Source organism: Salvelinus fontinalis, chromosome 35 (genome assembly GCF_029448725.1).
Source record: "Salvelinus fontinalis isolate EN_2023a chromosome 35, ASM2944872v1, whole genome shotgun sequence".
In the NCBI taxonomy this organism is placed as follows: domain Eukaryota; kingdom Metazoa; phylum Chordata; class Actinopteri; order Salmoniformes; family Salmonidae; genus Salvelinus; species Salvelinus fontinalis.
The window spans coordinates 25833161-25848413 of NC_074699.1; the positions used below are offsets into that span (position 1 = coordinate 25833161).

At 43.4% G+C, this 15253-nt stretch overlaps 1 protein-coding gene across 1 annotated transcript in view; it reads left to right on the forward strand.

Annotated features, from left to right (window-relative positions):
* The window catches only part of mettl15 (methyltransferase 15, mitochondrial 12S rRNA N4-cytidine), a 63479-nt gene extending 50143 nt beyond the window's left edge, over nucleotides 1-13336 (forward strand). Inside the window, exons 4-6 of the mRNA XM_055899799.1 lie at nucleotides 261-452; nucleotides 4051-4229; nucleotides 9431-13336. Of these exons, the coding sequence (XP_055755774.1) occupies nucleotides 261-452; nucleotides 4051-4229; nucleotides 9431-9861 (802 nt within the window). The 3' untranslated portion in view covers nucleotides 9862-13336. The remainder of the gene's footprint in view (nucleotides 1-260; nucleotides 453-4050; nucleotides 4230-9430) is intronic.
* Nucleotides 13337-15253: the final 1917 nt, after the last annotated feature.

Sequence of the window (15253 nt, forward strand, 5' to 3'; positions counted from 1 at the left end):
AAGGAAAGGCTGACTTTGTCTGTCAACCACTTTTGCTTTAAAGGTTTTTATAGTGCTTTTTATTTGTCTCATTAGCATTCATAATAAACAGGAAGTGTCAACAGGAGTTTTTGTACAAATTCTTGTACAGTATTTCTGACCTGTGTCCTGAATGTGTTTACATAATTTGTACCCATTTCTCCATGTCTCTTTCCTGACATTTAATTATCTGATGAAAGGTTTTCTCCCCCCCCCCCTCCCTCCTTCCCTGCCTCCCCCAGTGGCCGGGTGCACCCGTTACTGGGGCGCTTCAGTGAGCTGGGAGCCCTGCTGTCTAGACTGAGGTTGCAGTCAGGTAGTGTGGATGCTGTTCTTCTGGATGCTGGCTGCTCCTCCATGCAGATGGACTGTCCCGAGAGAGGCTTCTCCCTCAGTAAGGATGGCCCTCTGGACATGAGGATGGATGCAGAAAGGTGGGACCACGCATAATCACCCCTACACTGCTGATGCGCTCTTAAAGTGGCAGCGCACGGTGAAGGCTCCGTGCAGGATTTCGCCACAAGTTGCACAAAGCATTATTGTCATTTTCTGTCCATCACTATGTATTATAGGGTAGTATCAGTGATTATTAATGATATAGGCATATGTGTCTGGAGGATACATTGAAATACCTTCAGCCCAGGTTACTCTAACATAGTATGTGTTCCTCAACACACATACGGCATCTCCTTCCTACTGCGTGCTTGGAAATGTTATAATCTGTGGTGGTAATTTTATTTCCCTGCTTCTGTCACTGGCATGAGAGGAAAGTAATTTGGGTCAACAATTTATTCCCATAGGTGTATGTATGTATGTATGTATTTGAGCATTGAGCACTCATAAGGCCTGGAACTTGTAGTCTATCAATCTATCCTTGCCTCCGAGGACTTTGACAGTGATTTGACATGAGCTTTCAAATGGACAGGTATTATGTTTCTGCGGAGAGGAACGGCAATTGTTATTGTATAATCAGTAGGATTCCGCCGCATCAGCCAACCCTTACAGCAGCAAAATGAAAATGATCGATACATCTCACAGTAGCAAAGCAGAGTGGTTCATGAACTAGTATATCATGTTAGTGTTCGATGAAGGAATGAGTCACTCTTGCTGTTGTAGATGGACAACATATAAGGGCTTGCATCTGTTCTTTATCTTTACCTCCCATTTACACTGTAAAAACCCATCTCGGTCAATTATGTGGTTTATTTTTTCCCCATTTGAGGAACCTCGTAGGCAATGTATTTTAAACACCATTTGAAGCTACATATTTTTATCTTTTATGACAACATAAACAGACATGGAGCAAAATATCCTTTGTTTTTAGGTTATGATAAGGTATGACAATTGTACTAAACGCACCTACTCAAGGCATTTTATTGTAATTCATATTCCTTTAAAAATGATTTATTATATTACCCTCGTTCTGTTATCCTTAGTTGAAATGACCAATGAAGCTCGTTCAATAATTGTTCATATGGCAGATCTCAAGTTTATACAGTTGAAGTCGGAAGTTTACATACACTTAGGTTGGAGGCATTAAAACGAGTTTTTCAACCACTCCACACATTTCTTGTTGACAAACTATAGTTTTGGCAAGTCGGTTCGGACATCTACTTTGTGCATGACACAAGTAATTTTTCCAACAATTGTTTACAGACAGATTATTTCACTTAGAATTCACTGTATCACAATTCTAGTGGGTCAGAAGTTTACATAAACTCAGTTGACTGTGCCTTTAAACAGCTTGGAAAATTCCAGAAAATGATGTCATGGCTTTTGATGTCATGGCTTCTGATTGGCAAATTGACAACATTTGAGTCAATTGGAGGTGTATCTGTGGATGTATTTCAAGGCGTACCTTCAAACGCAGTGCCTCTGCTTGACATCATGGGAAAATTTAATGAAATCAGCCAAGACTTGGAGACCTCCACAAGTCTGGTTCATCCTTGGGAGCAATTTCCAAACACCTGAAGGTACCACGTTCATCTGTACAAACAATAGTACGCAAGTATAAACACCATGGGACCACGCAGCCGTCATACCTCTCAGGAAGGAGACTCGTTCTGTCTCCTAGAGATGAACGTACTTTGGTGCGAAAAGTGCAAATCAATCCCAGAACAACAGCGAAGGACCTTGTGAAGATACTGGAGGAAACAGGTACAAAAGTATCTATATCCGCAGTAAAATTAGTCCTATATGGACATAACCTCAGCAAGGAAGAAGCCACTGCTCCAAAACCGCCATAAAAAAGCCAGACTAGGCCTCCCGGGTGGCGCTGTGGTCTAACCCAGAGTCTCTGGTGGCACAGCTAGCACTGCGATGCAGTCATGTGCTACCAGATACTCTGGGTTCGAGCCCAGGCTCTGTTGCAGCCGGCCTCGAACCGGGAGGTCCATGGGGCGACGCACAATTGGCCTAGCGTCGTCCGGGTTAGGGAGGGTTTGGCCGGTAGGGATATCCTTGTCTCGTCGCGCAGGTGTTTCCTCCGACACATTGGTGCGGCTGGCTTCCGGGTTGGATGCGCGCTGTGTTAAGAAGCAGTGCGGCTTGGTTGGGTTGTGTTTCAGAGGACGCATGGCTCTCGACCTTCGTCTCTCCCGAGCCCGTACGGGACTTGTAGCGATGAGACAAGACAGTAACTACTAACAATTTGATACTACAAAATTGGGGAGATAAAGCCAGACTACAGTCTGGCAACTGCACATGGGGACAAAGATTGTACTTTTTGGAGAAATGTCCTCTGGTCGGATGAAACCGAAATAGAAGTGTTTGGCCATAATGCCCATCGTTATGTTTGGTGGGGAGACTTGCAAGCCGAAGAACACCATTCCAACTGTGAAGCACGGGGGTGGCAGCATCATGTTGTGGTGGTGCTTTGCTGCAGGAGGGACTGGTGCACTTCCCAAAATAGATGGCATCATGAGGTATCATGAGGTAGGAAAATGATGTGGATATATTGAAGCAACATCTCAAAACATCAGTCAGGAAGTTCAAGCTTGGTCGCAAATGGGTCTTCCAAATGGACAATGACCCCAAGCATACTTCCAAAGTTGTGGCAAAATGGCTGAAGGACAACAAAGTCAAGGTATTGGAGTGGCCATCACAAAGCCCTGACTTCCATCCTATAGAAAATTTGTGTGCAGAACTGAAAAAGCTTGTGCGAGCAAGGAGACCTATAAACCTAACTCAGGTACACCAGCTTTGTCAGGAGGAATGGGCCAAAATTCACCTAACTTATTGTGGGAAGCTTGTGGAATGCTACCTGAAACGTTTGACCCAATTTAAAAGGCAATGCTACCAAATTCTAATTGAGTATATGTAAACTTCTGACCCACTGGGAATGTGATGAAAGAAATAACAGCTGAAATAAATCATTCTCTCTACTATTATTCTGACATTTCACATTCTTAAAATAAAGTGGTGATCTTAACTGACCTAAGACGGAATTTTTACTAGGATTAAATGTCAGGAATTATGAAAACCTGAGTTTAAATGTATTTGTCTAAGGTGTATGTAAACTTCCGACTTCAACTGTAGATAGTAGTCTACACTGTTTATTTCAAGGTCTACTGTACAGGTGAATTTTGTATGCCTGCTCCTTTTCTATGCATTCAAATCTGAGGCGTTTGTGGAATTTTAATATGCAGAGGTCAGCATTGATTTTTCCTCTGACATAACCTTTCGCATTTGTTTTCTCCAGCACCAACTAAAACGACACTTGATATGTATGATCATTGGCACATTATTCATCTAAAGCGTTAAATGTCTTTCCCACCCAACACTTTGTTGTAGTTCTATTTATGTATTTTTATCCATATTAATTATGTTTCTCTAATGAGATGTACCCGAGAACCTGTCGATGAGTAAATGGAGACAAATGAACTGGCAAAATAGACATATGGCTCTGCCACTGGCTACATCTCCCTTGTTAGCCACAGAGGTTTTCAGCTGTGTCTGAGATATGTCAGACTTCGCCGCTGTCAGCAAGGACGTGACGTCAAGCAGTCTAATTTGGCTCTTCTTTGTGCGTAGGTACCCCGACATGCCCTGCGCCGCTGACGTTGTGAACGCCTTAGATCAACAGGCTCTTGCGTCCATCCTCACTGCCTATGGGGAGGAGAGGCACGCCAGGAAAATAGCCTCGGCAATGGTGGAGGCACGCAGTGTCTACCCCATCACCCGGACACAGCAGCTGGCCAGCGTGGTGGCAGGTACCCTCATTAATTCCCTACATCGTCTTAGAGGCTCAGGGCAGAAACGGTAGGGAAATATTAAGCCCCTGTCTCCCCGTGGGACCTATTTGTCTGGGGAAAAATCACGATGGCTCTAATCTCAAGCATCATCCTCTCCTGTCTGGGTTTTGGATGCCTCACACCCCTTTCCTGATGAGATTACTATTAATAAGGAGGAGAGATGCGTCTGGCGTAGAGTGTGACTACCTCTCTTTTTCACACGAGCCCCCATTCTCATCTTCCTCCTCCCCTTTGTTGCTTTTGATTTCGTTTCCCACCCTACCTCATTTTATGCCCATCCCCGCAGCCCGTCTCGTTCACACACATGCACACACACTCATGCACAGATTGAGGATGGATCATCATTTTTTAATGCATTTTTGTAAATGTTTTTTTTGCCTCCCTCTGAGAGCTAGAAAGAGAGGTCTTCTCAATGGCTGTTACGGAGCTAGGCGCTACGTGCGTCACACAGGGAGAACAGGTGTGAGGGAGGACAGTTGTTTGATCTCTTGAAGAGCAGAGCGAGTCACCAGCAATCTTTATTCCAATCAATCCAAGAGGTCCTGACTCGTGCGGGTCCCAGGGGGTCAGCTAGGCTGCTGGTGACACCGTTGCCTAGGGAAGAATGCCATGTGGGTGGAGGGGAGGGAAGGTTGTATTTGTGTAAGGGGGCACACTTTGTAGCGCAATGGTTGGGGGGTGTTCAGGACCGAAATGATAGTGTGCTGTAGGTCTATTGGACGGGTCTTTCTTTTTCTCTCTCCATCTCTCTACCTTTTTGCAGGCACACTTAGATCAGGATGCAGATCTCTTAAGCCCCATAGACTACAGTGGCAGGAAGGGTTCCAGACTGTTTGGCCATGTTGGTGTGCAGAGCTTGTTTTGAGCCAGGGCTCAACACTGTGTTTGCTACCGATAGCCCTGCAGCTCTTCTATAAGGACTAGTAGCCCTGCAGCTCTTCTATAAGGACTAGTAGCCCTGCAGCTCTTCTATAAGGACTAGTAGCCCTGCAGCTCTTCTATAAGGACTAGTAGCCCTGCAGCTCTTCTATAAGGACTAGTAGCCCTGCATCTCTTCTATAAGGACTAGTAGCCCTGCAGCTCTTCTATAAGGACTAGTAGCCCTGCAGCTCTTCTATAAGGAGTAGTAGCCCTGCAGCTCTTCTATAAGGAGTAGTAGCCCTGCAGCTCTTCTATAAGGAGTAGTAGCCCTGCAGCTCTTCTATAAGGAGTAGTAGCCCTGCAGCTCTTCTATAAGGAGTAGTAGCCCTGCAGCTCTTCTATAAGGAGTAGTAGCCCTGCAGCTCTTCTATAAGGAGTAGTAGCCCTGCAGCTCTTCTATAAGGAGTAGTAGCCCTGCAGCTCTTCTATAAGGAGTAGTAGCCCTGCAGCTCTTCTATAAGGAGTAGTAGCCCTGCCTCCTTCATTTCCTTTCCATTCACCTGTATTATGAAAATGTAGTGACGTACTAAATCAAATAGTTCCTGCCTCAATAGAGCCATTCAGAGTTAATTGTACTGAACGTAATTCCGAAATTTGAATTTGATTAATCTGTTTATTAACCTCTTTAGCAGAGCTAGCTAAAGGACATGGATCTGATTTCATGAGGAGAAAAATACCACAGAAATAGACAAACCAGTCAAATAAATATGACTTAACCAACCCATAGGTTATATAAATTGATATGAATACAACTAAACATTTTCGACGTGTGATGAACAAAAGCAACAATCCACTAACAGATCAAATATTAGACTATTAGAATTCATTTTGTGTTTAGCTTACATACATTTGCATAACACAATCATACAGTTTTGCTTCAGTTATGGCTCCAATATATTAATTCTAAGCCGATTGTCGCCCTCCCCCTTCCCTGCCAGAGTCAACAGTAATGCCTAATGAGTCCTACCTACCCCCTCTCGCTTGCACCCCAGCATCTATTTTGTTACAAATTAAGCAGTGGTGGTTGGGTTGTTGAAGGTGTTGAGACACCATAATGACAGGTGCCTTGAGAGCCTTTTACTCCCCCCACTCACTTCCTCCCTCCATACATCCCCTTGTCTCTCTCTTCCTTCCTTTGTGTAAACCCACACAGCTGAGGCCTCTAAAATGTTTTCATATATACATATATTTTTTAAAGAACTCCTAACATAATATTCTGGAGTGCAATCCATTTAGCCCATATAGCAGGGGTCAGCAACACGTTATTTTGTCAAATAAGACCTTAACATCCAGGAATTCAGCTAAAAATGGGTTTAATTCTTAACAAAAAAAAGTTTTATATATATGTCATGGCTCAATGTAATCAAGATATGAAATGATTGTATTTGAAAATAACAATCTCTTTTTAGGCTTAGATGTTGTCACGCCCTGGCCCTAGTATTCTTTGTTTTCTTTATTATTTTAGTTAGGTCAGGGTGTGACATGGGGAATGTTTGTGTTTTGTCGGTTTTGGGTGGTTATATGGTAAAGGGGGTGTTGGGTGTAGTGTATGGGTTTGTGTTGAGTGAATGTGTCTAGCTGTGTCTATGTTTGTGTGTAGTTGTCTAGGAAAGTCTATGGTTGCCTGAATGGGTTCCCAATTAAAGACAGCTGGTTTCAGTTGTCTCTGATTGGGAGCCATATTTAAGGTAGCCATAGGCTTTAGTTTGTTGTGGGTAATTGTCTATGTCTAAACGTTAGTAGCTTGTGTGTGCACTTTCGTTTTGTAGCTTCACGGTCGTTTGGATGTCCTGGATGTTTTCCTTCTTCAAAATAAAAAGAAGATGTCTTATTTTTCACATGCTGCGTTTTGGTCTGTCTCTCCCCCACACGATCGTGACAGATGTGGTCATATTTGCAGTGTAAAATTATTCTAATTATGTTCTGGCCCCCTGACCATCCCCTCCGACAAAAATAGGCCCGCGGATGAATCTAGTTGTCTACCCCTGCCATATAGGCTCTGTTATTCACTGGGTCAGAGTGGTGCAGCCAACCACTAATGCATCTCAAATGGACTCAAGGTGTTGAGAGTTAACGCAGCAGAGTGAACAATCACATCCTTGATATGGTGATGGACACCGCTAGTGAGGATAACATGATTGACTGTTGTAGGAGTGTGTGGCCTTTCAACCCAACATTCACTCACGTGACGGATGTGGTTAGTAATGGCTGTTTGCCTCGCAATAAATGCATTGTGTCAGTGTGAAGTTTGCCCAGCTAAATGGACACCCTAGTTTTCTTCAATTACAAATGAACAGCCCTTAGAATTGCAATGCTGTGTTGATTTCTAAATCACACTTTTCCAGTGTTAAACAACCTCAAAAGAATAACATTCTAATGTGAATTCTAAGTCAAGTCGAGATAATGTTTTCTATCCTCGTCATGGTGTCTGCAACTTGGTGACATTTGGCGGTGGTGTTTCACTAACCACAGACCGTGAATGTTGCGGTGGTTTCAGCTCACAGAAACAAATAATCACCACGGCACAAGCCCAAGCTCCATGGAGAGTTCACGAGCAGTCCGTTGAACTCATGCCTCAAGCGCTGACAATATTAATGATGTAATACATCCTCAAGTGCCTCACTGCTTTATAGAACACAGGATTTATGAAGTAATAATCAAGCATCACTCTGAAATACTCTTGTGCATAAACATGCAGCGTATGGCTGCCTAGGAATGGTTCTTCCACGACTCCAACTGAAGCCATGTAATTTGGATCCCTTATCTTTAGTGGTGTGTTGTTCCACAGTGCAGTACTGTCCTTATTGAGAAGCAATTGCTGTAATATGATTGTGAAGTGAATCCCTTTCCCTGACCCCCTTTATAGAAACAAATGAGATGGAAAAGAACATATACAGCTCAGCGATACCCTTTCATTTCATAGCAAGACAGAGTCCATCACATCAGCCTTCGGACCAGACAATCACCAGGGATAACATCACCTGGAGAAGAAATGTATTTAAACATGGGCATTCTTATGTTTCTTAGACTAAATTCTTCGTTAATAATTATGCTTTTCTGTCATTCTTCCAGATTTTATGTCAGGGTTGTAGCAAATAACATTAGACAAAAGTATTTTTAGAATATTATTTATCCATTAGCGATGAAGACAAAGTGATTGGTCTTATAAAATGGTAATAACCACTACATCCCAGAGGGGTTTCAGAACTCCGCTGCCTCCAACAGGTCTGGAGGATTTGGTGTCTGTTTGGCAATGCTATTTGTTCAGCCTGTTCAGTTGATCAATGAGATTGTTCGGATGTAGCTAGATTTGTGTTAGCTTTCCCAGTCTGCTGCTTTGTGGCATCTTTGCTTTTTTTTCTCTCATGCACTCTAGCTGTGGGACCCTTGAAAGATGAATTAGAGAGAGAGAGAGCACAACTTGGTGAAGCTGGGCCACGGCCGCAGCGCAGGTTTTCTATTGATTGCTGGGTGACTCACAGTCAGTGCTGTTGAACGCAGGAGGAGAGAAATGCCACACTGCTCTCTCTCTCTCTCTCTCTCCCCCTCTCTCTCTCGCTTTTTCTCTCTCTCCCCCTCTTGCGCTCTCTCTCCCGCCCTCCCTCTCTTCTCCTCTCACGTACACACATGGGCTGGGTCCTACGTCAATGCTGGCATTACTCTGGACAGTGGACACCAAATCTCCAGATAGGAAACAGAGCAGTGCTTCAGCAGCCAGGAAGGCACTGCGGTCTGGACCCCTTGACTATCAATCAGTGCCAGGGAGCAGGGAGAAGTGGTCGTGCTCTTCACCCAGCACAGATTGTTTTGTGGCACTTCAAACAGTACCAAATGCAAACATGACCATCTGAGCTTACTTGAACACAGTCTGTCTGAACATGGCTGAAAGAGAACCACAACTTTATTTTCAATATTATCACAAGCACCTGTTTATTTACAGGTTTTACTTACTGTCATTGTCAATCACATATTAAAGCTGCAGCCTGGACAGGATATGGGAAGATGTGGCTATGATTGGGGCTTATTCAGACTGGGAGTTAGGTTAAAAACTAAGAGTCATTAGAGAGCTGTGAGACTTCTGTTCTGGTCTGTTGCTGAGAAGCATGTGTCTCCTGGATAGAATGTGAAACATTTCAGATATGCTGCTCTCCAGGTGAATAACATGCTTCCTGCGCTATATAAATGCTTCATGTCATTTGTTTGATTTATTTCAAATAAAAGCATTTCTTTGTCTCTAGGATCTTTTGCAGCCAGCGCTCTCTATGCCCGCAAAGATCGGCTTCAGCGGCCCTCACACGTTGCCACCAAGACATTTCAGGCGCTGCGTATGTTTGTCAATGATGAGCTGAATGAACTGCATGCTGGACTCTGCACTGCTCAGACAATGCTTAAACCTGGCGGCCGCCTCTGTGTGCTGACCTTCCATTCACTAGAGGACCGCTTGGTAAAGCGTTTTCTCCATGGAGAGGATGTAGGTGCCCCACCCCGTCGGAGTCTCCGTCAGAGAGTCCAGCGATGGGAGGAAGAGGAGGAAGAAGAGAAGGATGGGGAAAAGGACAGTGGTCACTGGGTTGACCTCCAGAGAGGGGTGCTGATGCCACAGGCAGAAGATGTACTGGAGAATCCACGGGGACGCTCAGCCAAACTCAGGGCAGCATTCAAACAATAACCCTCTGGAACTTGGCCTCAACCTGCACCAATTAAATCTTCCTTGTTTTTTAACTAGACTACAGAACCACAGGCTGGTCTTCGTCAGACACGAGCATACTGATCATATCCAGGCACAGTCTCACTGGTGTCGGTCGGGTGACATACAGAACAAGTGCCTTGTTAATGGTGGAACTCTGAGGCTGACTGGTATTTAACTGCCATGCACTAATAGTCAACAATCCATGTAGGCATGTGCTCTGTAGTTCGTAGTATACTGTGTGTTGGCACTGAGTATTTATTTCATTTAGTTTAAGTGACTTGTGTACACTACTTGAAGTATAGGAAACACAATTGTGCTGAGTTGAAGATATCAAAGGTTAAGACAAGGATTCTAATATCCCATAACTCTTTGCATAAATGAGAAAGAATTGGAAAACAAAGGGGTCAGCTATGCTAGTTAGCAACGGCGCTGGTCCCATGAATCTATTTTTCGAAATATTCTAATCTGGGTATCTTCAACCTTGGCTGAAGCCGGGTTTGTTCAACCTAGGCTGAAGCCGGAGATATGGAAGACAAAAAGTCTCTCTCCCACTCACTCACTCAATTTGTACTGCATTACTTTATGGCTGAGCTGACACAGTTGCATACAGTAACAGTTCTGTCTTGAATTCTGAGTTTCCTCAGTTCTCCCCGTTGGCTGAACCCATAATGTCTTTGCTCTTTTGACTAATTAATTAATCAGAACAATGTTGCCTCCAACCGACTGATGAGTATCCAGATCAACGGATGTAGGCACTAACCTCCCTCACTGATGTCTGTATACTCCAGCAATGAGATGACAACTTCCTAGGTAGTTTTGGCCGAATGTGTACTGCACTGCACTGCATGAATCAGTAATGTCTTTAAATACCAAGTGACTCAAGTGTCACAAGTGGCGGTGAATGAGCGGATGACTGTTTCGTTCATGAGCCTTCTCCTCCAACTGTTAACAGATGAGGTGTTTTGATCTGTACTATTGGACTTTGTCTATTTGTAATTGCTCCATCAAGAGGATCAACACTTTTCTTCCCCTCTGCCTCGTTCTGTACACTCTAAATATACACTTCTTGTTACCTTGGAAACTAAACAGCACAAGTAACATTTAACTGTGTTTAAATGCGTTTTCTGTTTTAATCTTCTGCGAAACAATGCAATGTAAAATTTTGACGTCACACAATCGTCATGGTTATTTGAATTCAATTTGAAATAAGAATGGTAATCCTGTTTGATCTGTTCTTTAATGGATGTTCCAAGGGTTTTAAGCCCCTTACTCTGTAGACCCCCATTTCTCCCCTCTAATCAGGAATGATTCAGACATGTAACACCTGGTGTGTGGAATCGGAATTCAAAACTCAAAATGTGACTCTCTCCCTTTTGATGACCACTATATAACTATGACTCATAATCGTGCAACTGGTGACAATTCAAACCATAAATTCTTCTGTAGATATCCGCCAGCACCTGTACACATCATCTGCCTTTTCCTTCCTGTACACCCTCTCTGCCACCTGACCAAATTAAAGCTTTCTTCAGTTCTCCCAAGTTTGTCTAACTTTAACCAATTTAACAAACGTTGCTTTGTTTCCCCCCACTTCTCGTAACCTGTCAGCTTTTGTCTTTTACTAGTAAGGAACCCCTCAACACGTAGCAAATTCCACATTCTTCTTTACACTCAAAACTATCAACAAGTATTTTGTATTAACTAAAGCGGTCAAAAATTGTTGTCAGTTTTCTCTGTTTTAGACTGCATGCTCTTGTTCATGGATCCTGATTTGTTAATATTAAGACTTGTAATGTACAGTTGTGGCCAAAAGTGTTGAATGACACAAATATTAATTTTCACAAAGTTTGGACCCAAAATATCGATGTTTTGTTCTCCGAGCCACATAGTTATCACTTTTGCCTTATGGCAAGGTGCTCCATCATACTGGAAAAGGCATTGTTTGTCACCAAACTGTTCCTGGATGGTTGGGAGAAGTTGCTCTTGGAGGATGTGTTGGTACCATTCTTTATTCATGGCTGTGTTCTTAGGCAAAATTGTGAGTGAGCCCACTCCCTTGGCTGAGAAGCAACCCCACACACGAATGGTCTCAGGATGCTTTACTGTTGGCATGACACAGGACTGATGGTAGCGCTTACCTTGTCTTCTCCGGACAAGCTTTTTTCCGGATGCCCCAAACAATTGGAAAGGGGATTCATCAGAGAAAATGACTTTACTCCAGTCCTCAGCAGTCCAATCCCTGTACCTTTTGCAGAATATCAGTCTGTCCTGATGTTTTTCCTGGAGAGAAGTGGCTTCATTGCTGCCCTTCTTGACACCAGGCCATTCTCCAAAAGTCTTTGGCTCACTGTGCGTGCAGATGCACTCACACCTACCTGCTGCCATTCCTGAGCAAGCTGTTGTACTGGTAGTGCCCCGATCCCGCAGCTGAATCAACTTTAGGAGACGGTCCTGGCGCTTGCTGGACTTTCTTGGGCGCCCTGAAGCCTTCTTCACAACAATTTAACCTCTCTCCTTGAACTTCTTGATGATCCAAAAATGGTTGATTTAGGTGCAATCTTACTGGCAACAATATCCTTGCCTGTGAAGCCCTTTTTGTGCAAAGCAAGGATGACGGCACGTGTTTCCTTGCAGGTAACCATGGTTGACAGAGGAAGCACAATGATTCCAAGTACCACCCTCCTTTTCAAGCTTCCAGTCTGTTATTCAAATTCAATCAGCATGACAGAGTGATCTCCAGCTTTGTCCTCGTCAACACTTACACCTGTGTTAACGAGAGAATCACTGACATGTCAGCTGGTCCTTTTGTGGCATGGCTGAAATGCAGTGGAAATGTTTTGGGGGATTCAGTTAATTTGCATGGCATAGAGGGACTTTGCAATTAATTGCAATTCATCTGATCACTCTTCATAACATTCTGGAGGATATGCAAATTGCCATCATACAAACTGAGGCAGCAGACTTTGAAAATGAATATTTGTCATTCTCAAAACCTTTGGCCACGACATTGTGAACATCAATTGAGTTAATCTTGTGTAGAGGGGGATGAGCATAAAGCAGATATGTCAGTGGTTGTAAATGAGACTGACCTGTGCTTGTATGTTCTCAATTACCATGGAAACAGTGGCTTAAGTGAACAGTCGTTGGGATAACTTGCTCTATTATTAACAGCCATGTATCAATCCATGGATTGAATTACTACCAAGTAATAAGTAATACCTACCAGGAAGATGTTAATCAGTTCTCAGAAGCCCGTTTCTGGCTAAGTCTTTCAGTTTGCAGACAAGAGTTACACACGTCCGTTCCCATGTACTAACAAAAGGTGTGTATTGGGTCAGTTGCCATAGGAACAAACTCACAAAACCGATTTCTTAACTCACCTCAGTTTTCTGAGAGAGGATTTACAGAGGAAAATTGTAACTGAATGCAAATAATAAATGAAATCCAGTCCTTTTCTCTGTGTATGCTTCGGTTGTTTATTATATGTCTCAAAAAGGAATAGATTTGACAGCCTTGACCATATTGGAATAAGCCTTTCTGTCAGGAGACAAAGGATAAGGCTATGAATGGATCTGCTTTCTACATTAACAACGATTTGACACTTTTCCAGATGTTTCCACAAATTTGGCTATATTTACAATGGGAGGGGCAATGAAAGAATGCTGTTACCTGCTCTGTGCATTAGCTTTGGGCTGCTCATTCTAGACCAAAATGAATACATTCATCGCCTAACTCCACCCTGACTTTGCGTGCTGTTTCTTTTAATGTACCAATTAAAAATGTGAGTCAACAGAATATCTGGGCAAGTAATGAGATACCTGCTTGCATTCATTCTAATTAGCCATAATTAGACACCTTTTGTCCATTATGTGAAATCCTGAGTGGGCTGAGTGGAGATGGTATGGTGGTGGGGGGTGGGCTATTTGTGGAGGTTGGGCGTGCACGCTGGATCCCCGCTGTCGAGTCACCTTGGAAAAGGGACATTTTATTTATGATAACAAGTCTTGGAACACTATCCATAGCTTTGAAAAATGGAGTATAGAATGAAGAAAATAAAAGAAAGATAATATATGAAATATGCATTTAATGAGAAAAGCAGGTAGAATCATGTTAAGATTCAATGAGTATGGCTGAAAAAATGACATCCCCTTGAAATTGGGAAAACGTCAATGATTGAAGACATGTCCATGACCCAACCAATGGAATCGGAGCTCTACAGTACATGAGTGTGTAGGCTGTGTGTGTGTGCGGTGCATTCTTGCTAAACTGGTAGATGAACAAAGGATCTGAAGTATTTTTGCCTGTTCCCAAGACAAGCTCACTGTTTCACTCAACCTGTCTGCACTGCTGTAGCTTAAGCCAAAAGCCTTCTCTAGCCAATCCCTAACCAGAGGGCTATTCCAGCCAATGGTTTACTGTTCAATAGTTGCACGGTCTGACTGATGCTTGCTCCAGACAATTTTTCACTATCCAAACCAGAAGAGATATGTATCTTGGCCAATAGCTCGTCACACGAGATGAAACAGACACATGTGCCGGCCAATGGCTCCCCCTCTGAGAGATGCAGAGGAGCAGAAGCAGTGGCTCAGGTAAGGACAGCACAGTCTGCAAACCCTCTCCCCCCACAACTCCCACCCTCCTGCTCTCACTCACTCCCGCCTGTCTCTGCTGCTCCTGCTATAAAAAGATTTCTCAATGAAAAAGGCTTTGAGGTCAAAGCCATTTGAATTATTTTTGTGAATGACGCAGGGGCTGTGGGAGGAGACAGACATTGAAGCGGAGCCGGGGAGCACAGCTACTGTAGGGGGGGCTTCTGCTGCATTTTGCTGACTTTCAATTAAAACTTGGATATGGAAAATAAAATATGAAATTAAAATAGTATTTATGAAGTCCTCCCCCTCCTGAGAATGCATAGCTAATGCCTTGAACCCAACCATAAATATCCACCCTCTGATGGTCTGTTCTCAAAATAATCTATTTTATTCTCACCTGTAATAGAATGCACCCCTCTGCGTTGTCAGATGACATAGTAACCTGAGGTAGTATGGTCTCGTCTCAGGAGAGTAGATACCCTGGACAGATCACCGACTCCCCAGTGGACTCTATGAATGGACTGAATTCCACATCACTCTGCTCATATAATAATGATCGATGACATAGTAACCTGAGGTAGTATGGTCTCGTCTCAGGAGAGTAGATACCCTGGACAGGTCACCGACTCCCTAGTGGACTGTATGAATGGACTGAATTCCACATCACTCTGCTCATATAATAATGATCAACATACTGGACAGGCTGAGAAGTCCCAGAGCTAGAGGAATAACTTGTGCTCAGTCTGTAATGTTTACACAGGGCACAGACATTACTATAG